General features: G+C 43.4%; 10 protein-coding genes across 10 annotated transcripts; 5 read left to right on the top strand and 5 right to left on the bottom strand.

Annotated features, from left to right (window-relative positions):
* Positions 1–9: 9 nt before the first annotated feature.
* On the bottom strand, positions 10–2,868 carry FA14DRAFT_39710 (uncharacterized protein). Its single transcript, XM_025502292.1, has one exon. It carries the CDS (start codon positions 2,660–2,662, stop codon positions 227–229), a length of 2,436 nt encoding a protein of 811 aa, XP_025355598.1. The 5' UTR covers positions 2,663–2,868; the 3' UTR covers positions 10–226.
* A 1,278-nt stretch (positions 2,869–4,146) lies between these two features.
* On the bottom strand, positions 4,147–6,600 carry FA14DRAFT_145051 (alcohol oxidase). Its single transcript, XM_025497265.1, has one exon. The coding sequence runs from the start codon at positions 6,271–6,273 to the stop codon at positions 4,498–4,500; it is 1,776 nt and encodes a 591-aa protein (XP_025355597.1). The 5' UTR covers positions 6,274–6,600; the 3' UTR covers positions 4,147–4,497.
* Positions 6,601–6,739: 139 nt separating this feature from the next.
* On the top strand, positions 6,740–8,181 carry FA14DRAFT_189279 (uncharacterized protein; the record flags this gene model as incomplete). The annotated part of the gene is made up of 1 exon (XM_025501713.1): positions 6,740–8,181. The coding sequence occupies exon 1, from the start codon at positions 7,093–7,095 to the stop codon at positions 8,179–8,181; it is 1,089 nt and encodes a 362-aa protein (XP_025355596.1). The 5' UTR covers positions 6,740–7,092.
* Positions 8,182–8,369: 188 nt separating this feature from the next.
* FA14DRAFT_145046 (NCA2-domain-containing protein) lies at positions 8,370–10,994 on the top strand (the record flags this gene model as incomplete). Its single annotated transcript, XM_025497264.1, has 2 exons — positions 8,370–10,368; positions 10,450–10,994. The coding sequence occupies 2 exons, from the start codon at positions 8,370–8,372 to the stop codon at positions 10,527–10,529; spliced, it is 2,079 nt and encodes a 692-aa protein (XP_025355595.1). The 3' UTR covers positions 10,530–10,994.
* FA14DRAFT_39882 (uncharacterized protein) lies at positions 10,477–13,052 on the bottom strand. Its single transcript, XM_025502293.1, has one exon. It carries the CDS (start codon positions 12,720–12,722, stop codon positions 10,605–10,607), a length of 2,118 nt encoding a protein of 705 aa, XP_025355594.1. The 5' UTR covers positions 12,723–13,052; the 3' UTR covers positions 10,477–10,604.
* Positions 13,053–13,950: 898 nt separating this feature from the next.
* On the top strand, positions 13,951–15,091 carry FA14DRAFT_160505 (putative cytochrome b5). Its single transcript, XM_025498711.1, has 5 exons — positions 13,951–14,284; positions 14,354–14,415; positions 14,490–14,531; positions 14,612–14,690; positions 14,769–15,091. Exons 1-5 carry the CDS (start codon positions 14,239–14,241, stop codon positions 14,789–14,791), a joined length of 252 nt encoding a protein of 83 aa, XP_025355593.1. The 5' UTR covers positions 13,951–14,238; the 3' UTR covers positions 14,792–15,091.
* Positions 15,092–15,387: 296 nt separating this feature from the next.
* On the top strand, positions 15,388–16,767 carry FA14DRAFT_122716 (galactose-1-phosphate uridylyltransferase; the record flags this gene model as incomplete). The annotated part of the gene is made up of 3 exons (XM_025496530.1): positions 15,388–16,372; positions 16,520–16,600; positions 16,664–16,767. The coding sequence occupies 3 exons, from the start codon at positions 15,388–15,390 to the stop codon at positions 16,765–16,767; spliced, it is 1,170 nt and encodes a 389-aa protein (XP_025355592.1).
* A 158-nt stretch (positions 16,768–16,925) lies between these two features.
* Positions 16,926–18,413, bottom strand: FA14DRAFT_120592 (uncharacterized protein; the record flags this gene model as incomplete). Its single annotated transcript, XM_025496416.1, has 1 exon — positions 16,926–18,413. One exon carries the CDS (start codon positions 18,411–18,413, stop codon positions 16,926–16,928), a length of 1,488 nt encoding a protein of 495 aa, XP_025355591.1.
* A 518-nt stretch (positions 18,414–18,931) lies between these two features.
* On the bottom strand, positions 18,932–20,829 carry FA14DRAFT_160504 (tyrosyl-tRNA synthetase). The gene has a single exon (XM_025498710.1). The coding sequence runs from the start codon at positions 20,736–20,738 to the stop codon at positions 19,215–19,217; it is 1,524 nt and encodes a 507-aa protein (XP_025355590.1). The 5' UTR covers positions 20,739–20,829; the 3' UTR covers positions 18,932–19,214.
* Positions 20,830–20,994: 165 nt separating this feature from the next.
* On the top strand, positions 20,995–22,976 carry FA14DRAFT_160503 (Rcd1-domain-containing protein). Its single transcript, XM_025498709.1, has 2 exons — positions 20,995–21,822; positions 21,880–22,976. Exons 1-2 carry the CDS (start codon positions 21,312–21,314, stop codon positions 22,569–22,571), a joined length of 1,203 nt encoding a protein of 400 aa, XP_025355589.1. The 5' UTR covers positions 20,995–21,311; the 3' UTR covers positions 22,572–22,976.
* Positions 22,977–22,984: the final 8 nt, after the last annotated feature.

Below are 22,984 nucleotides of genomic sequence, written 5' to 3'. Positions count from 1 at the left end.
GATGATGCTCCCCCGGCTGTTCAGTGAAAAATCGATATACGATTAAATATATGCAAAATTAGGTATGAAATGAATGACAAAAGTGTAGAATGGTGTGCTGAGAATAAAGTCGAATGATAATGTGAAAGGTATTGTGCACCGGTTGGTGGAAGGGATGGGGACCAAAAAGGTCCTGTCTATAATGGAAAGATGGAATGCAGGGAGCCACGCTCAGCAGGATGAGTGATTATTCTTGTTTTGCTCCAAGAAGTTGCCGTCTACGGCGAATCATCGAATTTGTAGCATGAGAAGATGCAATCTTCTCAACCGAAAGCATTCTTGCTGTTGATGGGATACTTTCTTCAACTTGTCGTTTGACAAGTGCACCAATATCCTCGATACTGTTGCCGTCATCTTCAATCGAACGACGAGTATTATCATCTGAGTCCTTTCTGTGCTTTCTTTCCTTATGCTTCTTTGTCTTCGGAGTCGTGGTCGTTGCATCACTATTGGAACCAGAACCACTACTGCCATCATCTTGCGTTGCCGCACTTCTGGCAGTCGATGTACTTGCTGATGAAGCTGCTGCAGCAGCGGCTGTTTGGGTTCGTGCAGCTGCCGCATTTTGAGTTGATCCGGTTTGACTTAAATCTGCTCCACCGTTTGAACGATCAATAGCTCCCGGTACATCGCTCGTAGGCGTACTTTCACGCCAAATAATAACCGCAACAACGGCAAGGATGATACACAATCCACCAACCAAAGTTGCGAACATTGTAATCTTTTTCCTTCTTGCAACTTTGTTTCGCTTTTCTTCACTATCGGCAAAGTCACCTGCTTGTAATTTATGCTGTGCAATACTGAACCGTTTCCAGAACCTGGCTCCATTGCCAGAATAGTCCCATTCATCGCCCATTCCACCTCCGCCCATATAATGCGATTTGCGATCCTTTGGCTTTTCATCATAGAACCCTTGTACCCGTGGTGCAGGTGCATTGCTGTCATCCTCACCGTTATCAAGATTTTGATGTTGCTGCTGCATTGGGCCGTTTTCATTGCCTCTTCCAGTGAACAATGCCATCGATTTACGGAACAAGCTCTTCCTTTGTTGTTGTTGCTGTTGTTGTTGACTTGGTCCTACATTGCTTCCGGTCAAGAATGCTTTGCTTCGTCTGAACAAGCTCGGTCGACGTGCAGGTGGATTGTTTCTTGGTCCTCCTTGTGCATCTGAAAAGCCTTGACGAGGCATTGGTCCTCCTTGTTGTGGTCCTGGTTGCATACCTTGATAACCACCTGGGCCACCATTACGAGGATCAGGACCGGGGCCAGGGCCATTACGTTGCATGTTGGGCTGGCCGGGTATGTGAACAGGTGAAGGTAATGGGATAGGATGTGGTGATGGTGGACCTCCACGAGAAGGTCCAGAAGGAACGGTCATATGATTGTTCATTTGACCACCACCACCACCACCTTGACCGCCTGCCATAAGTGAAAGCGGAGGCGGAGGTCCACGTCTTAGAGGAATTTCGCCATTAGGACCGTTTCCTGGACGTTGCTGTTGATATTGTTGCGGTGGACCCATTGGATTTCTGCCTTGGTTCATGCCAGAAGATGCACTGTCGGACCGTGGAGGTGGTTGCTGATTCGGTCTGGGATCCTGGAATGGAGAGACAAGATTACGCTGTTGACCTTGCTGATATTGTGCATTTGGCATTCCACCGTGATACGGTGAGGGAGATCTTGCGCCCAATCCTAATTCCTGAGTTAATGCCGTGCGTGGGCTTGATGGTTGATTGGCGAAAGGATCTTGTGGTGGTCCAAGGTTTGCTTGTTGACGTGGTTGTGGTTGAGGTTGAGAACGTTCAGGCGAAGACTGGTTATACCGAACGGGTTCATCTTGCAGTTGAACGCCACGGTTGCCTGGTGCGTTTTGCATTTGGTTTCCCATCTTGTCCATGCTACCGAATCCGTCCGTTCCACCGAAATCGATCATGCTGCCATGTCTACCTGCATCATCGCCATACTCGCTGTTACTTGTTACGCGTAGATTGTTGGAGTTTTGTTGTGTGGGTCGTGCTTGTTGAGGATGTTGCATCTGACGTCTTTCTTCGTCAACCATGTCAAAAGCAGGACTTGGCGTTCTGTTTCTGATCGCAGCTTCTCGCTGTTGTTCAACGCGCAATTGCTGACCTTGTCTCTGTTGTTCCTCCAATTGACGTCTTTCGATCTCTTGTCGCATGCTGATAGCAGGACTCAAAGGAGGTTGATTAGCATTTGAGCTTCCGTTACTTCCCAAGGGTATTCCACCATCTTTAACACTTTTCAAACCGAGAAGTTTCAAAGAAGGTGGGTTTTGAGAAGCTGTATCTGGCGGTCTACTTCCAACGGCTGCAGCTCTTGTGGTCCAGCTAGCACGGACACCTCCGCCATTGTTGTTGGCTGATGAGGAAGGTGGATGTGAGGTAGGAGCAGGCTGTCGGCTACGTACATCAGCTTCACTGCGATCTGAGTCTGAATCATCATCCGAATCCATATCGCCCATCATCATACCTGCCCAAGCTTGTGAATCTCTTGGGTTAGCTGGATTTGCTCCTTCTGTTGTGTTTGTGCCATCGTACCTTTTTGTGCCTTTAGCAAAGATGATGCTACTTTGGCGTTTCTTGTAATTATTTGACGGTGGCATGTTGAGGTGAATCGTTTAATCCGATCACAGGAATGGTTGCGATACTGTTGAGAGAATATGACCGGAGAAGATGTTGACGAAAGAGCTGATCATAAAAACCGCTGTACTCTCCAGAGACAGTGTGAGAAGATGGAACGATTGCAGACGAGAAAGCAAAGTGAAGGAGCAAAGCAGGAAAGATCGATGCGATTAAAATGATACCCTATCCAAGAAACCGTAAAAGAGGGAAGAAATTGATTGTTGAAGATATGCTGTTGTCGTTGAATGTGGTGATGCTGAAATAAGATCGAAGATGCAAAGGCGAGCGTACTGAATAAATAAATAAAAAAAAAAGAAAGTGGTAAAGAGATCGAAACGATCGCAAAGACGAAGCAAGAGCAGAACGAATGGAAGTAAGGATGATCAATCTAGATCAATCGCTTTTTGGGATGTAAAAATGAGAGAGCGCCTCCTGGTTGATGTAATAAAAAGAGAGTGAACGGGCGTAAATGAGGTGATGATGATGGGATCTCAAAAGTACATGTGATGAAACAGAGTGTGTGGTAAAAAAAGGTGCAAATGTCAAATGAGTAGGAAAGTATGTCGCGCTTTTTGTGAACAAATGTCTGTCCGTTGCCGCTCCAGGCACAATTTCAGTTGCCGTGCAATACATATGTTCTATTCTCATTTTCGATGGCTTGAAAATTGAGTTAATTGACCGTACATTCACCCCCACGCTGTGTGTGTGCTATTATGCCCTATTCAACAAAGGAGCAACTGCGCCGCGCCGTGTTTTCCAAAAGACGCGTAATAAAAGTTGTGTTGGCGTTTATGCAAAGCAGTAAAGTGCAATTTGGTTTTATATGCATCATGCATCTCGCAAAACTTATTAACTTAAAAGGTGCCGCGACTCATTAGAACCCCGCTATAAAACCAACACGGGCTTACACCCCCTCTCTTATTGGAAGAATATCATACATCACCAAGTGCAGGGTCAACCGCCTTTCATTCAAGTTACCAAATTGATAGGAGGTTCATTAGTAGTTACACATCAAAGAGAAGATTTTTCTCATCATAATCTGATTCAATATTGATATTCTTGATTGGAATGATTGGTGAAAATAGAAGAGGAAGGTGATCGGATTTAAATTGCCAAGATCGGCTGCTCATTGTTCCAGATCTTCGTCTATTCATAGCAACAAATTCTGACTTTGAATGCTGTTCATGTACAATTCTTGTTGATGGAAGGAAAGTTGCATACATTAGTGAGTTTAATTAAAGTATATCCACTTCTCTCTTCTCTCTCTCTCGCCCTTTGTTGTTTGCATGCCTAAAAATATAATTTAGCGCGTGTAGTGCATAACTGACATGCCCGCATAATCGCACTCTGTATTGCTCTTGCCTACCATTCGATCTGTGGAATGTAAGAATGCTCTCTCATAAAACCAAAAAGCAAGAGCGCTTTCTAGCGTTAAATCATTACATACACAGATACACTCTTGTGACATCTTTATCAATCGATCTGAATGACCTCTTTCCCGTTAATGGTAATTCATGCACAAACGTAAAAGGATCTAAGCCTATACTAGTGTCTCTATAATCAGTGCCGGCGGCTTTATTTCACATCCAGAAGCTATTTTAATTTTCCATGAGATGTATAGAGAGAGTATTTTTGAGTTAAGTTTTGCTTAAGGTGTTCCTACCACTATTCGAATATAGTCTATCATTCCGCTCCCTTGGAACACATTGCCACTTTGAAGTCCTTTACAATTTCCATGAGATATACAGATTAGGAGAGATATGTATGTATATGTGCATTCTAGCAAAAATCCAATGAGGTAAATTATTATTTGCCCTTAAGGCCATTGTTGACGACGTTTGCCTTCTTCTTGTGCCCATGAGTCTGTGATCAAGATATCAGCAGCACGTTCGGCAACCATTAAGATTGTTAACATTGGATTGATAGTTGGTAAGATTGGTAAAACACTTGCATCACAAACTCGAACTCCCTTCAAACCAACCACGCGTAAATCCTTCTCGTTCACAACCACCTTTTCATCTTTTTCATACGTTCCCATCTTACACGTTCCCGCAGGATGATAAACTGTATGAGCAGCCCTTCTTGCATATTCCGATAATGCTTCATCAGATTGAACGTCAGGTCCAGGTGCGATTTCACGTACCAAATGTTCTTTGAACGGTGATTGTTCGGCAATCTTTCTTGCCCATTTCATTCCTTCGACCAAGATTTGTGCGTCATAATCATCTTTATCTTCGAAATACTTGAAGTCTAACAACGGCTTCTCGTTCGGATCAGCACTTGCTAAACTCAACTTCCCGCGTGCTTGTGATCGACAAATGTTTGGAGTCATGCAAATTGCATGATCGGGAACAGGATAGCCTAGTCTCTTTGTGTTGTCACAGAAGGGCACTTGATAGATGTGGAACATCAAATCAGGTACATTTTCCATACCAAAAGGTTCTTTGTCCTTCAACACTTTTAAGAACAATCCTGCGTCACTTGACATGACAGTTTCTGGTGGCGTATCCCGTGTTTCCCAAATAATGATTGATTCAGGATGATCGTGTAGGTTTTCACCAACACCAGAAAGTTCATGCTTGACTGGAATGCCAATTTTGTCCAAATCCGACCTTGATCCAATACCAGATAGCAACATCAATCTGGGTGTATCGACTGCTCCAGCGCATAGGATCACTTCCTTCTTTGCCGTCAAGGTCTTCTCCAATCCATATTTGCTTCGAACAGCAACTCCTCTGACATGTTTCTCATCTTTTTCATCAAAGATTAAATGGCGAGCCCATGTTTCCAAGAAGAGATGTAGATTGTCTCTTCTATGAGGTCCGTGAGGCATGATTGGATGAAGATAAGCGACACTTGCACTACTGCGATTACCGTTGTAGGGATCATAGGCAATATTGAAGAATCCTACACCTTCTGTAAATCCTCCACGATGAGCGATTTGAGCGTTGAAATCTGCAATTTTAGGTGCACCTGTGACACTTGCTGAAGCTTCTACCCAATCACGAGCGACTTGATTACGTTGTTGTGGTGCTATTGGGATAATGTTCATCTTCAAGCGATCTCCATAAGGTTGAATTTGGGATGAATGCCAACTAGGACAGCCATAATAAGAAGCCCATAGATCCAGATCCGCATTGAACGGTCTAAAAGAGATCAAGGTATTATGCGAAGAGCATCCTCCTAAAACACGAGCACGGGAATGACGAATGAATGAATTTCCTCTTGGTTGTTGTGTAGTTGGATAATCATAGTCTAATTCTGATCCTAGCATCTCTAGCCATCTGCTCAAATCCAACACTTTATCGTTTCCTACGTCCGTTGGACCACCTTCGATCACTGCCACGCTAACATTACGATCTTGTGTTAACCTGTTTGCTAAAACAGCACCTGCAGTACCTCCTCCTACGATGATATAATCATATTCCGTTCTTCCTTGTGGTACCAATTGTGATGCTAAACTTGCCAATCTTTCTCTTGCTGAAGGTTGATAATTTGAAGAAGATTCGCCTTTTGGATGATCTTCTGTTGTTTGACCATGTACAGCATCTGAATCCCAATTTTTTTTACCGGGACTAGGTGAGATTGGCATGATGAAAAATGACGAGGAGGCGATGAAGAGAAGAAGGTGAAAGAGTGATTAATGGGTGTTTGTCATTTATACATTCTCCTCTTTCCTTCTCCTCGGTTAGAAAGCTGAACAACAACAACAACAATGCAGCCGTGGCTCGAATGGCAAGGCGTAACGATGGTGGATAATTACTTGGCGATCTGACAGTCTATCTTTTATGTAAATTTCATTTTGGTATTTTTTCTGTTCTGTTCCGCTTCTTAACTGATCGTTTTGGGTTAAAATGAAGTCACAAAAGTCCGTGCATCTATTTTAAGGCACTTAAACGGTCTTTGAATACTAACAAAATTATGGGCCTATCTTTTGTTTGGTACCAAAAAACTCAGTGTAGCGCCGCGTTACGCCTAATAAAAACTAAAAATGAATAAAATCGGGAGGAGGAGGTACAACCAATGGGATGCAAAAGAGATAGAATATGATAATGAAATGCAGGGACTTTATCTGCTCTCTTGGTAAAGAGATAATGCGTCATCCCGTACGGTTCTCCGTTCAGTAGCGCGTCAAAATAATCCATTACACAATAAGACGCAATCAAGAGTATTCCCGCGGCATCTTTATAAGGCTCAGACGAGCAAGACATAAAAAACAGCCGAGGCTTTATTCTCAAGCAAATTCATGCGATTTGACTTTTGGGAACGTGTGTGTGTGTGTGTCAATAAAAACGCGATTTAAATCGGACATTTACTCGTAAAAAGAAAAGTGACACTTTCTATCTCAGGAACCATCATCAATCTCGGCCGATCCGAAAATAAGGACATTGAGAAATGACCATTACGTGTCATGCCAATCTTACCGCCTCGTAATCTGCCATTGTCTCCACCGGGTAAGCCTGTGTCAAGTAAAAATAACAACAAGAATACAACTTCAACACCTCCGCGGAAAATAGTCGGAATCGGATCACCTTCCACTCCATCATCACCATCTAGAGCTCGTGGAAATGAAGCAGGTTCATCATCCTCGCCATATGTTCATTCTTCACTAGGAACAGCAGCTGCAGATCTTTCTACTTCATCCATCTCATCATCAACATCAGGACAATTGACACGAGAAGAAGAAACAACTTTTCATCGAAGATTACGAACATTACTTTGGGATCATCGAACAGCAAGAGATAATTGGGATGATATTGTGAGCATACAGGGTGCAAAAAGTGTAGCATCCGTTGCTAGACTTGCACAACGACTGGATGAGCTGGTCAAAGCGAACGATGATCAGAAGGAATTACCAGAAGGTTATGACTCACTACCCGAACCTCTTCGAATCACAAAAGCAGAACTTCAAGCCAGAAGGGCGGATGAATTGGCAAAAACGTTGAAAAGCTTGAAAGAAGAGCAAAGTACATTGGAAGCAATTCTACCAAAGATCAATAAAGCTCTAGCCAAACTGCAAACCCTTAATGAAGCAGCTGAGACTTTATTGATCGAAGCTACACGCACAAAGGGTGATCTATTCGCATTCGAACAAGAAGCATGGCTTACGTGGCCAATATCGCGATTTGTGAGCATCATTCAGGAATACACTGTCAGATATTCTATCCAAACAGATCATCTGCAAACGATTGTAGATATCTTGTTCGATCAAGGATGCGTTACTGGACGATCAGCCAGCATTCAGGATGATGATCAACAAAAAGAGAAGAAAGAAGGCGTTCGAGGTGACGATAATGAGGAAGATGAAGAAGAAGAGGAAAATGAAGACACTCAAGAATCCCCTGCTTCCAAGAAGGCCAGGAAGCTGAGAGCATTGATACGACAACGGATTATGGAAGAATGGCAGGCCTTGCCCCATTTACGCGACGAACATAATCCAGACCCGATGTGGTTCGAAGATGTATGCTCGGCAGAAGTAGGAAGGTGGGATGAACGCTAAAAATGTGATTCATGTATTATACTCTTTACCATATATACCCAATCATTATAGATGTAGTAGTAACAAGTCTGAATATGGTTATCGCGTAGAATCTCCTTCACGTCTCAGTATATGCGCTAATAAGCCTCCACCCTATGTAACACAATCTTCCACGTTCCCGACATCCATCTTCTAGACAATCTTGCAAGATGCCAAACGAATCATTCTCATTTGCTTTGGATGCAGTTCGTAAGCAATCCTCAAGGTTGGACTCAATTCAAGATCATTTATCTGGATCACTGAGAACACCGGCATCAGAAGGAGAAGATGACGCAAAGACACAAGAACTCGTTCGTGTTGAATCTAGTTTTAATTCTCAGATTACACAATCTAAGAGTTTGTTGGATCAGAAGCAATTGAATGAAGCTTTGAATACTCTCAGCTCGTCACGTCTATCGAATGAATCAAGTATACTCTTGCTACCACAAAGCAATGGACAAGTAGACGTTGCTTCTGATCAAGTTGCTTTATTTGAATTGATTTCTGCTGCAAGGCTTACTTATTCGGTGTATGGATTGGTACTGGATGACTTGCTCAACCAAGCTGAAACAGTGAACGATCAAGCTTGGTATTGGACAGAGGTGGAGGAAGATCCCATACAAACAATTACCTATCTCGTTCAAACACTTCCAGAGAGAATAATCAATCTAGCAGTCGCGATTGGGAAAAAACTTGGCGAAACAACACTTGCGCCTCTTTCTTCGGCCAGTCAAGATCGATCCTTGTCTCACGAAGAGCGTCACAGACGAGCAGAGCTATCGTTTAATACCGAAACATTACGTCGATCATGGAACATCATCCGTGAATCGCCCGTGCTTGCAATTGGAGCATTATTCCCGCTTTCGGTGAATGAAGACACGAGCAGCGCAAGTAACAGTTTCGAAACATTCAATCGGAAAAAGAAGAGCAAAAAGCCACAGCTCGTTTCTGCTGCTCGTATCCTTACCCCATTAGGCTTGACCCGTCACGAAGCCAGAAGCAAGAGAGGTAAGTTGATTAAGCAAAGGGATGAGATGGCCATTAAAGTAGGAACATTATCGCAAGCACTATCCGAAGTTGATGCGCGGGATACAAAGAACATCAGCGCAGTAGATCTCCAGAATGAGCTATGGGAAAGAGTGAAGGAGATGCAAAATGCTCTTCAAGTGCAAGACACATCAGAAGCTTCCACCAGTAGCAGCAAAGATCTAAGCAGCTCTCTACATGAGCTTGTAAACTATCAGATATCTCAACAGAGGAAGCATGTCGATTTTCTTTTGTCAAGTGCTCCAGTGGGACTTGGTCTGCCTACCCGATTAGCACGTCTGTGGCCAGCGCTTGTATTGGGACCAGTTGTTTCACTTGTTGCGATACGGTTGGTGACCCGCAGCTGGGACACAATCGTGGCCAAAGCACAAGATGCGCGGGAAACTGTGAAAGGATTCGCTGTGAATTGGGTCTATGATCCTTGCATAAAACTGTTGGACACAATCAGAACTGGAGATCAAGAAGGTATGATTATCTCACCCGAAAGCTTGAATTCTGATTTGCAAAGTTTGGAGAGAATGGTATCCGATTTCAGTGCGGAAAAGTATGGTATCTCTGGACCTGAGTTGGATGAAGTGGCAGCAAGGGTACGAGAAGGAGATTTGACAACCGTTTTGCGTATCTATGAAACCGAATTAAAATCTCCCTTGAAATCAGCCATTAGCGGATCATTGATTCGATCACTTTTGATTCAAATTCAAAAAGTCAAAGTGGATATCGCAGTGGCTATGCGCGGTGTTGATCAATTATTGAAATCTCAACAGCTGTTGTTTGGAGCGATCGGAATTGCACCTGCTATGGGAATCCTGTATATCGTTGGAGGTTTCTTCAAGACGAGAGTTTCGATCGCTTTGGGCGGTCAAGGTAAACGTATTGGTCAAAGCGTTCGTTATCGTGCTTGGGAGGCAATGCGTAGGATTGATCGCTTGTTGGCCGATACAGATTTGGCTTCAGGACCTTTGCCGCCGCTCACACAAGGATTGCTTTTGTTGGATTTGGCATTGTTACGTAGACTTGCACCCCAATTGGTTGCACAAGCAGCAGGTGCAGGATCCGGCAACCGCGGAACCCGTGCAAAACGTCTACGTGCTGAATTCTTGAACGATATTCGTGATTTGGAAAGTTCCAATGCTAAATCTGTTTCTCGACGACAAGAAGCAAGACAAAGCTCTACGGTGGAGGCTAATGCTATGCCAGGTCTAGGTTGGCATGCAAGAAGGGCAGCAGTTGATCGAATGTGGAAAAGTTGGGGTCACTTTATGTCTCTAAGCACTTCTTCCTGAACGATGTACCATGTGTAATCAATACAGCATTATAGTGAAAAATAAAGAATGTATACATGTCAAGAATGGATGGGATTAATCGCGTCTAAAGATGGAAATTTGACGTTTACGTTCAACGTTATTTTTAATTTGATCAGGAACCCCTGTTTGTGAATTATCTTCTTCCTCCGCGATGGATGTGAAGGAGGCAAAGCTTTGACCGTCTGGTCTGCTGAGCAAATTTCTGAAAGGCGATAACAAGGATTTATTGCCATGTTGCGCAGAGATATTGGAAGGAATACCCGGGTTTGCGAAACCGTAGTTTGACTCTGATTTCTCAGACATGGGTGAAGATGGAATACCAAAAGTGTCACGGCTCACAACCGATTCATTTGCCTGGAAACTGCTTTGGAATGATTTGGGTGAATTATCGGTTACGGAACCGGTTTGAATCAATTCGAAGCCATTTGTACTGTTTTGCGTTGGTGATGAGAATGGATTTTCCTCTAAATTGACCAAAGAAGATAGTGCCTTATGACTTTCTGAATGACCGATTGCGCGTGAGAACATCATTGTGGAAGCATAACTTCTTCTTTCTGCAGTCTCACTTCCTGCTGATCCAACTCCATGAGTGATGTAGCTATCGTGTCCGATACTGCTAGCATCATCGTCATACGCCAATTCACCGGAATTGATTGCATCATTGATAGAACTCAAACGAGGATGATGGGCTTGAGGTGAAAAGTATACGGACTCAGGTACGCTAATCGAGCGATCGGAGTTCTTTGGACTACCGTTGATGCCTGTAATTTGCAGACCCGTTGAACTCATTCTAGATTGTGGTCTAATTGCTTCTTGAGGTTCGGAATTGAATGGGTTAGCGAATCGGTTGTACCTCTTCATTCTGCCGAATTCCATTGGTGAAGCAAGACCACCAGATGGTGGCCGTGACATCACCGTATTGAATGGTTGTACCATCTCGGGTGACTGTGGACTGGCATTGTGCAAGTTGAATGAAGGCAAAGAAGGTAAGCGGATTGGACCAAAGCGAGGAGAGCGGAAGGTAGGAATAAAACGACTGAGGGACCTTGACGGGGTAGTGTTTCCATAAGATGAAATTGAACTTCCTGTACCATTGCGTGCTCTGCGTCTACGGCGTAAGCAAAAGAACAAGGCCAAAGCACCGGCAGCGCAAATGAGAACCGCAATCACAGGTCCTGCAATCGCACCGACATTTGTACTTCCACTTTGTGCATTACCGTTCAAGTTTTTCACTCCGCTTGCTCCTACATTGGTTTCATTCTTGAGAGGAGAGTCAGTTGCAGTAGCTGCAATCGCAGCAATGGAAGAATCGTAAGCCAACGTAGAAGTAATTTTCTGGCCTTCAGAGTTTGTCAAAACAACAAGGATACTCTGAGAAGCAGTGTTTGAACCAATCAATCCAGTCGTTGTTCCACCATTTGATTGATCAACAATCGCAACAGGTGTCACAACAGCTCCGTTAGCTAATGTCACAGGTGTTGCAGGTGTTGAGCCATTGGCATCATTATTTGTTGAGCTCTTTTGTGCTGTATCACTGTTTTGATTAGAGTTTGAAGAGGAATCATTGCTATTACTGCCAGAGTTGTTGCTATCCTTGTTGTTGTTGTTGCTGCTGCTGTTGCCTGAAGAGCCACTGTTGTTACCGCTATTGCTATTTGATTGGCCGCTATTGCCGCTCGAATTTGATCCTGATCCTGATGATGAACTGCCAGAAGAGGATCCGCTATTTCCAGAGTTGTGGGAAGACGATCCAGAATTGCTGCTCCCGCCGTTGTTGCTGCTACCCCCAGAAGAACTTCCTCCCGAATTGCTACTGCCACCGCTATTGCCGGATGAAGAGCCGCCTCCTCCTGAGCTTGAGCCACCAGAAGAGCCTCCTGAAGAGCCTCCTGAATTTCCTGAATTACCACCGCTGTTACCACTGTTTGAAGATCCACCATTATTTCCCATATTTGTCAAACCTGTATACCATGCATTTGCAGCACTTGAGATTTGATTTGCTCCTTGTTGTAATATTCCACCTAAAGGTTCACGTTTTTGTAGATTGTTTTGTTTTGTTGTGAGTGTTGGAGTCAATGTCGAAGCTGGGATTTTAGGTGCCATCTTTTTGATTTGCATACGCGATTGTTGTCTTTCTTGCTTGACAAGAACATTCTGGTTGTAATTCTCCATGATGATGATGTTTATATACCACTTGTGAATCGATCACAATCAGGTAAAGGTTGATAGGGTATGAATCAATGTCTCGGGTTGAAGATGATGGTTTTGCTCAAAAGTGTTTCACCTTTTTTTCTCGATCCTATCTTTATCAAAAAGGGTGGAACAGATTTAAACAGCTTTCATTGACAGTATAGAAGAATCTGCGTATACAGCCATCGTTCCTCACCGTGTCCATGCCAATCATTTTGTGATTGTTGACTGAAGAAGTGCATATCCATGACAGTTTAACACTTTCAAATATCTGCATATATTCGAACAATATATTGCCCCACTTTATGCTTTAAAAGTGAGCCTTAATTCATGTACCAAAATGATTGTGCTGTATTGTGTGCCTGCATAAACCTGTTCTAGCGCCTTCTGTTTGACAGTTATTTGAACGGAAGAAGAAAGTTCTGGCGGGAAGCGTGTCTTATGTTGTATGCTGCGCCCAATTGTTCAATCATTGTCAAGATAATCATGGAATGAGAGACATTAAACCCCTTTACACCTTTTTCATGTTTGTGGCTTTTGTTTAGCGTATTCGAGTACATGAATCGAACAACTTGTCCTACATTCGCCGCAAGGGGGGAGATTGGTTGATTATCGTACAATATTGAGAACGCAATTTCATACTCAGCCATAAGATTTCCTTTTTAAGAAAAAAAGCAGCATAGCCAACGGGTGAGTGGGGGCAACGTAACCAGGAACGCGTTTAAGGGTGTATGTACGCGCACACTCTGTTCGTTTAAGCATCCTGTGCAGATCAATTAAAGTCATATGCAACCCCTTGAATAGAAGCCACTGAACATGAACAATACATTCACAGCGACGATCGCATAAATTCAAATTGAAAGGCGAGAAACTCATTAGGGGTGAAGACAGAAGAGGCACACTTTGTCATATTTGAGATACAGGTCTCTGCATAGGAGAATGCTCAAAGCTGCCGAACTTTTCTTGCATCACGTGTGCGAACCTGTTCAACATAAGAAGAGCTACAATGCTATGGCTAATTGGCAGGCTGTTACTCCTGTAGCATCGTGATATGATTCGGGTCGTATCGTTGAGCATTCATCCGGTCAGACAGTATCACGGATAAATGCTCACCCTGACCGGCATTTTGTTTACACGAAAGATCCGCTTATTTAAGCAGACTAAAGATTGCTTGGAAATGCGCTGAATTATGATTGGATAAAAGGCTGAATGAACCTCCTCTGTGCTTAGCGTCATCGCCTTGCGTTACGCTCTATTCGGCCTTTTCATACTCCCGGGCTAAGATCGTTAAACCTCCATTTTATTTGACTGCAGACAGACACACATCTGAAAGACAAACAACAGCTTAGATCGCGTGAAGTTATACTGCTCTAAAGCCGGGAGTATGGGAAGCCTTTCTTTTCCCCTCAAAGTGTAACTCGGGGATCAACTCTACCGCGATCCGATACAACAATCATACCTCTTGCTATCATCTATTTTACTAGTACAAACTGCAATCATGTCTAAAACTTTCGAAGCTGACGAGGTCAAACAACACAAGAGCGGTAAGTGTGATTTGTTGGATCCTACAGGTTGAAGAGCGATTGCTGACACATACAACTCATCCTTCGTAGAGGAATCCGCTTGGGTCGTCGTTGATGGTGGCGTATACGACGTAACGGAATTCTTGGAAGACGTGAGTATGGAGGTCAATCATGTAAACGTATCACAAGCAAGATCGTCTAACAGTCATTCTTCCATCTCTTATAGCACCCCGGAGGCAAAAAGATTCTTTTGAAGAACTGTGGAAAGGTGAGTGAATGCTTAAAGGCTGCCTTTGCATAAGAACAATCATGACTGACAACAGAAATTCCCCCCACCATAAATCATAGGACGCATCTGAGGCTTTCTGGACATACCACAGCGAGAAGGTTCTGCAAAAGACTGCTGCCGAATACAAAATTGGTGAAGGTGAGTGCTATGAATGCGTTGCTTGTTGTGCGGGTTGGATCGCTGACAGTTTCATTCTTCCTTCTCTCGTTCCTACAGTCAAACCTGGCTCAAAGCTTTAAAGGTGTTACGCTTCATTGCCATTCAACACTTTCTTGTTTACGTGTCATTTTTATGTATATGATCTTGCTGACTTAATGCATGTATCAACATCAAAATCAACGCCTTCGCCATTCGTCAGACGTAGGCTAGACAGCTAGAATTTTCTCTTTCTTCGGTAAAAGAATGAGCACGACAGCGAAAAGAATATACCATCAAAACACTCGAATAGACCCCTTCATGTTGTAGCCTCGAGCTTATAAAGCTGCACAGTATTGTCACATTCCGTTCATTGGTGCTCTTGTTATAGAAAAAAATCAAGAATATTTGTTCTGTCACCCTGGTTGTGCTAATGACACATCGACCTTATGGATACTTTTATCCTGCTGATGGCATTCGGGAAAGTTGATAGGTTCCGCGGAAATCTCTGTAGCCGTGGAACAAGGCGCATGAACACTCGGCCAAAGAGAAAAAAAGTGGAGCACAGAAGCAGTATGAATGGAACATCCCCCGCTTTAAGCTTAATTCACACTAACTTTTAATCAAGAAGAACGAATTGATAGTCGTTTGACACTTATTAAACTCTTGAACATCTTCTCTATTCACCACCAACACAATCATGTCGGAATTTACAGAGAGCACAACTCCTGCCGCTTTTGATCCATCAGATCATACACATCGTAGATGGAACCCTCTCAGTAGATCCCACGTTCTATGCTCACCTCATAGAACAAAGAGACCTTGGCAAGGTGCTCAAGAAGCAAAGGAAGCAAATACTCTACCATCCTACGATGAAAAGTGTTATCTCTGCCCTGGAAATGCAAGAGCAGGTGGTGCATTACAAAATGAAAAGTATGAGGCTACCTTCTTGTTCGAGAATGACTTTGCTGCTTTGAAACCAGAAGCTGTAGCTCCCATTCCCGAAGGCGTGGAAGGAAATGCTCATCCTCTATTACAAAGCTCTCCTGCTCGTGGAAGATGTTATGTGTTGTGTTTCAACCCCTCTCATAACATTACAATCGCTCAACTTACATCCGCTCCTTATTCGGCTGAAACTCACATCGTTCCGATCATCAATGCATGGGTAGAAGCATATACAAAGATTCACAGAGAAAACCCATTTGTGAAATACATTCAGATTTTTGAAAACAAAGGTTCAGCAATGGGATGTTCAAATCCACATCCGCATGGACAAATATGGTCAATGGACTATATCCCGGAAGAGCCTCATCGTGAACTTGAAAGTATGCGAGATTATGCAAACGATCAAAAGAATCTAGGATGTGCAAAAGATCAATTCGGCAGACCAAGTTTGTTACTTACATATGCACAGCTGGAGATGTCACTGCCAAACACACCAAGGGTAATCACACAAAACGATGATTTCGTTGGCCTTGTGCCTTGGTGGGGCATTTGGCCATTCGAAGTGATGATCTTACCGCACAAGAGACAGATACCTTCTTTACTCGAAATGAACGAAAGCGAACGTGCAAATTTGGCAAGCATTCTTGGTGAAACTACATGTCGATTGGATAACATCTTTGATTGCAGTTTCCCTTATTCCATGGGCATCCATCAACGTCCAATTCCAGCAACCGTAGATGGTACAGCAGTAGGTGCAGGTCAAGGTGTTTCACATACAGAAGCAACAATCACAGAAGAGGCAGCAAAGACGGCAAATGAAATCGCAGCCTCTCTTACGTCGCCCAAGGAGCCTGCCTCTGCAGCTACCCATGCTCACGACGATGAAGATCTTTGCCAGTATGCTCAATTCCACATGCACTTCTATCCTCCTCTACTACGATCGGCTAGCGTGAGGAAATTCTTGGTTGGTGAGTAGAATTACAAAATCGATCCATTGATACTTTTAACTGACATTTCTTCTTATTTTACAGGCTTTGAATTGATGGGAGAACCACAACGAGATCTTACACCCGAACAAGCTGCGACTAGAATCCGCGATTGCTCTACGAAGCACTATCTGCAAAGGGATCAATAGACTTGACAGTCAGATATAGAAATGAATGCATGATTCTGTGAGCATGATGAATTTCAAATGTGCATTAGGTCAGACTATGATGGCTAGAATTTGTACAAAAAAATGAATGTGCTAGGATGAATCTATTATCCACGTTGATTGTCTAAGGTTTTTTTTGGTCACAACAATTGCCGTTTGGCATCTTGCTCCCATCGTTCTTGTTCCCATGGATCGCTGTTGGCCGGGAATATGAACGGCAACAAGGTGAAGATGACGATGATCAAGCCAACACTTCCACCCAACATTACATAACTCAACAATTTGTTGGAATGTGTTGCGAATTTGCGTGGAGGTGGTGTTGCAACTGGCGTAACTGGTGTATTCTTTGGCTTATCACCTGGATTGGTAGCAACGATATCCGGTAATCGTTGATCGTAACCTTCTTTGAAAAGACGAATTAAGCTTTGATTGTTTGAAATCATTGCATAATCTTGATGGGAAACGTTTGCAATAAAGTCAACCGTTTGTGAAATTACTGGAAAACCGCCTGGCATACTGCCTAACAATTGCACAAAGTTACTTCCACGGTCCAAATGGTTTCCTCCTTGCATAACTGCTTCACAATGGGTGTCACCAGGACCATTATCGAGCAAGGCTAGACCGTAATGAACCTTTCGTTCAAGGTAACGCGAAACGATTGCAGCTTTATTTGTCTCAACATCTTTACGTGCATATCTTGGCACCTTTGTCGTATTACCACCGATACCGTATTTCCAATCATCGTGTTGTGTACATGTTGCATTAACAACGGGTCTATTATACTCAAGCCAAGCGTACGAACCTGGATTTCCCACCCAATAATGAACGTTGTTATCGTATACTTTTTGCTTCTTGAGCATTGCATAACGCTGAACTGCTTGTCCTCCCATAGAATGTCCAGCAATCGTGACAGCGTTCAAGTTGGGAAAGTTGGTGGTGTTGAATAACCAGTCGTTGAAGTAATCCAAAACTTCGTACAACGAAATCCTGTGATCTAATTCGGGCGTCTTACTTCCTTCACCACCTTGCCATTGTGTTCCGTGCCATGTGATATCGCCTGGTGTGGCTGCGCCAAATTGGGTATCATAATGATTCAAAACAGCCGGTCCAATTGTCAAAACGGTTCCGTTTGTTAAACCAAGTTCAGGATGATTGATCAATGCAACTTCAAATGCATTTCTGATCAAATTGGTATATTTCCATGAATCACGATTTTTACCCGGAAAGATTATAACTGCTTTTTTGATCGCTTTTGGATCGTAATCTGATGTAATGTAAAATGGCATACTTGCATTATCACGAATCACATCCCTCTTCAAATCAAATCCTCCCAATTGCGGCAATGCAACCCAACCATCAGCTTCTGCATTTCCAGGCGTAGCAGCTGCATTAGGATAGTAAAAGACATTTTTGTTTTCGTTGTACTGGTTATCTTGTGGATTTTGTGCTGACCAAGAATCACCAGGAATCAACGTATTTCCCCATGCAAGATCACCACCGTTTGGATTATTCTTTACCCCATCGATTTCTTGTGCCATTTTGGCCGCTTCGACAGGATTGCTGGGCCCTAGTTCTACGATTGATTGTTGGTAGTCAGGGGTTGGTGGTACACGTTTCTGGAAAGGCATATGAGAAGATTTCACTGATCGCATTCGTTTGTTGATCGTGTTGGAAGATGTCGATTGAGCTGAAGTGGTTGCCAAAGCGCATAGTGCACCCGTTAGTGCAAGAGTAGACAGTCGCATGATTGTGGCTATTTATGTTGATGAGAGGAGACGAGAACTGATCGTGAACACCTTTTTGAGTTGAAGGTAGTGAATCGTCATGAGTGTTTGCCGTCGTAGGCTCTTTGAATTGATCGCGAAAGAATGGATTGAGTTGTATAACAGGATGAAAGGGAATATCAAAGATGAATAGCTTTGTCAGGGTCAAGATGAGACTGAATTGGACTGGTAGATGTCAAAATCTCCGCTTATAACTTTTACATTTTCGCATACAATGATTAATATGCATAGCAAGATGCTGTAGTTTCCTTGGCATTACTCAAGCGCGAAATGAGGTTGTACACGCGATCTCCATTACGGAGTAGGAGGCCGTTTTAGGGTGCAAATTGAGTAAATTGAAGAAAAGGAGAAAGAACAAAAGGAGAGCCATGGAATGGAAATGAATATTTTCACTTCACCCTTGAATGTGACCATTTTTGTTATTATGAGAACGGCCTCCGTAACTGTTCCGTCCTCTCTGTAAAAGTGCCTCATGCACGCCAAGACTTTATGAACTTTTCTTTGTTATTGCACTTTTAATCCGCTAATGAGAGCCAGGCTGTCAACGGAAATAGAAAAGCAAGCAACGGTTTAGACGCGCACAGTTGCTTTTTAGAGTGTAATTGTGCATTATAAAGTTACAATATTGTACAGGAAGCCATCAACTCAATCAACGATTTGTAGGATTGCATGTTGCGTTCGGCCGAAACGAAGGATAACGATATTCGTACCTTGGATACAGTCTGATGGTGACAAAGTTTGCGATTGATCACGAATAGGAATATTATTGATATACACACCACCATTTGCAATCGCTCTCTTGGCTTCTGAACGTGTTTTGATCAATCCAATCTGTGAAAGCAACCGAGATAAATCAATTCCCATCACTTCTTCACTTTTAATGGTCTTGAGCCTTTCATCGTTTGCAAATGCATTGCATACCATTTCCGTAGTCAGTCCAGATAATTCTGTCTCAAATAATACCTTGGTTGCAACTTGGGCATCTTGCAATGCTTTTGAGCCTCGAATCAGTTCTGTCAAATGTTCTGCCAGTGCACGTTGAGCGAGTCGCTTCGATTTATCTTGATCATGTGCATTTAGGATACTTTGTACCTTTTCCAAAGGCAGTAGGGTCAAAGTTTTGAGATAAAGTCCTACCTCGTCATCTCTTGCACGATAAAAGTATTGGAAAAAGTCATAATGAGAGCACTTTTCAACATCCAGCCAAACCGCATTGCCTGCACTCTTTCCAAATTTGGCACCTGAAGCAGTGGTCAATAAAGGTAAAGTGAGACCGTATGCAGGTAATTGTTGATCTTTGGCGATATCGTCCTCCTCGATATTCACTTCTGACTCTGAAGTAGTCAATGCTTTCTGTCTTCTGATCAGATCAACACCTGCCATTATATTGCCCATCTGATCTGAGCCACCCAACTGGACCGTACATCCCCATGGCTGCCTATGCAAAACGCTAAAGTCATACGCTTGCAACAATTGATAAGAAAATTCGGTAAAGGATAATCCATCTTGACGATGACCGTCTTTGTCGGGCTGTAAGCGTGATTTGACGCTGTCCCTTGCCAGCATAGAGGTGATTCTTGCATGTTTGCCTACCTCACGCAGAAAGTCTAGAATACCAACACCTTCGTACCATGTAGCATTATTGACGACACTTATCCGATCCTCCAAGCTTTTGTCTGATAGATCTTTCAAGTGGTGGGTATTACCATACTCCCTCGCCTTTTGGAAGAATTGTTGTACTTGTTGAGTGATACGATTTACGTTGTGATTCAGAGCCTCGATAGACAGTGATTGTCGTTCTGTGCTTCTGCCTGATGGATCTCCAATGCTTCCAGTCGCTCCTCCTATCAAGATTACAGCTTTGTGACCATGTCTGACGAAATGAAGTGCGGCTAGTAATGGGAGAAGGTTGCCTACATGCAAGCTATCTGCACTTGGATCCACTCCCACGTAGATGCTTCGTGGAGATTGAGGATCATTGAGATGGGTACGAAGTGAATTGGGAGCTGTTACTTGGTGTAATAAACCACGTTCTTCTAGCGTGTCCAAAACATTGTGGGAGGACAATTGTCTTGATTGTACTGTTCTGATTGGTAAGCGTAGCCGTGCTCCTATACTCCTCTGACGACCAAAAGTGAATGCTGCTTGACGCAGCGAAACAAATGACATCTGCAGAAATGATCATGAGAAGGAAGTAGAATGAATATTATGGTGGAGAATGCACGGCCTTGAGAACTTTTTGACTAAAGTAAGTAACACGTGCATGGGTAAGCCTATCTCCGGTATGAATGGGGAGAGATCTTCCTGTTTTTAAAGGATGCACACGCCAATAAGAGACACTGGCTGTACTGCTAAGGGGGCGCGTTGACTGACAGAGTGAGGAGAGAGAGAGAGAGAGGCAGGCACTGTGTATAGCCGAAATACACTACTACTACAAGACAAGCAAGCCTACAAGCTCGCTCTCTTACTCGATGGAGGATAGAATTTGACCGAAAAGGTACAATCAAGACAATCATTACCTTGATCACTCTTTCATCCTATTCTGATCGCATCGACAGTGCTCGACTTTGGCCTTGAATCTCTCATTGCGGTCATTCTCAAGATCTTAAAACAAAATCTTACAACGAACGTGCTACTCACATCGAAAAGCAAACGGTATCTCACAATTCCCGTTTGCACTTACGGCTTGTTAGACCAATAGCATCGCTAGCCCTTCTTTACGGGCAAGCTGATGGAGGCTGAATGATGCAATCACTTGCCATCAAAGAGGGAAATGGCATTATTGGCGGTACATCACCAAATCATACCAACAATAATGTCACCCCTCCGCCTCTTTCATCTTCCAATATAAGTGTTGGAGCAACGGGAAATACAAATAATGCCAACTCTGGTGGGGTAGGTTCAGCAATGGGTGGTTCATTAGCAGGTGTGGATTTGGGACCATCCATGTTAGGCGCAGCAGGTCCAGCAGCAACTTCAGGACCAAGCATTCCTGCCGGTACAGGTCCAGGCGGAACACCTACAACTGCATTAAGCGTTTATCATTTGATCACCCAATTATGTCAACGTCCAGATCCAAATAGTCCAAAGACCTCGTCAAACTCTGGACCTGTCACTCAAGTTCCCGCAACGAGTGCAACGGGTATCGAAGCATTACCCGGAAGTTCTACGCAACGCGAAGCAGCTTTGTTGGAATTAAGCAAGAAGAGAGAGCAGTATGAAGATCTGGCTTTGGTTTTATGGCATAGCTTTGGTAAGTTTATGAAATCAACATTAATTAAGAGCTTCGGCTGACGAAGTTCTACTACAGGTGTCATGTCTTCATTACTGCAAGAAATCATCTCAGTCTATCCGATGTTATCGCCTCCTACACTCACAGCGCATGCATCGAATCGGGTTTGCAACGCACTTGCTCTTCTTCAATGTGTCGCTAGTCATCCTGAGACGCGAGGGTTGTTCTTGAATGCACACATTCCACTCTTTTTATACCCTTTCCTTAATACGACATCCAAGAACCGCCCATTCGAATACCTTCGACTGACGTCTTTGGGTGTTATCGGTGCATTGGTCAAGCAAAATGACAATTCGGATGTCATCACGTTCTTATTGTCTACCGAAATCATTCCCTTGTGCCTGCGAATTATGGAGACAGGATCGGAGTTGAGCAAGACAGTTGCAATCTTCATCGTTCAAAAAATTCTATTGGATGATATGGGATTGGCATATATCTGTCAAACATACGAACGCTTCTATGCTGTTGCAACTGTTTTGAGCAATATGGTTGCCCAAATCGTTGAAAGTCAAGCAGTTCGCTTACTCAAACATGTGGTTCGATGCTATTTACGCTTGAGCGATAATGCTCGTGCCCGTGAAGCTTTGCGTGCTTGTCTGCCCGGACCTTTGCGTGATGCCACCTTTTCGCAATTGCTCAAGAATGATCACATTACCAAGAGATGTTTGGCAACGTTATTGCTCAACCTATCCGATCGCGTAGAGGGATAGGAAGAGTACTAGCAATTTTGCTTTCTCTTTAGGTCCATTTTTCAAGATCACATAGACAACCAATTGCTGGTTTCTGCATAATGCTTCTGTTTATGCGTCCCCTTTCACTTTCAACAATCATGTATTCTTATCCGTATCGCTTCTTCTCAGACCTTCTTCTTGTGTACACCTCCTTATTCCCCGCCTTTACTGCACTGTAATGCTACATCGGAACCGTCACTGTGGTTCTTTAGACGAACTTGCAACCCTGATACATACCACCACCCATGTACCTTTATTCACTTCATATGCACACATACGCCCTACTATGATAAACCTATCACTCTCTTTCCCCCTTTTTGCTCCATCTCATTTACTGACATTTTATTCTTGTTGTATTTGTGTCAATTCAAAATACATCCATACCTAATTCG

This window comes from Meira miltonrushii (assembly GCF_003144205.1).
Source record: "Meira miltonrushii strain MCA 3882 unplaced genomic scaffold FA14scaffold_2, whole genome shotgun sequence".
NCBI classification, from domain to species: domain Eukaryota; kingdom Fungi; phylum Basidiomycota; class Exobasidiomycetes; order Exobasidiales; family Brachybasidiaceae; genus Meira; species Meira miltonrushii.
Note: the sequence above shows the minus strand (reverse complement) of the source record. Positions and strands in the feature narration are given on the sequence as shown.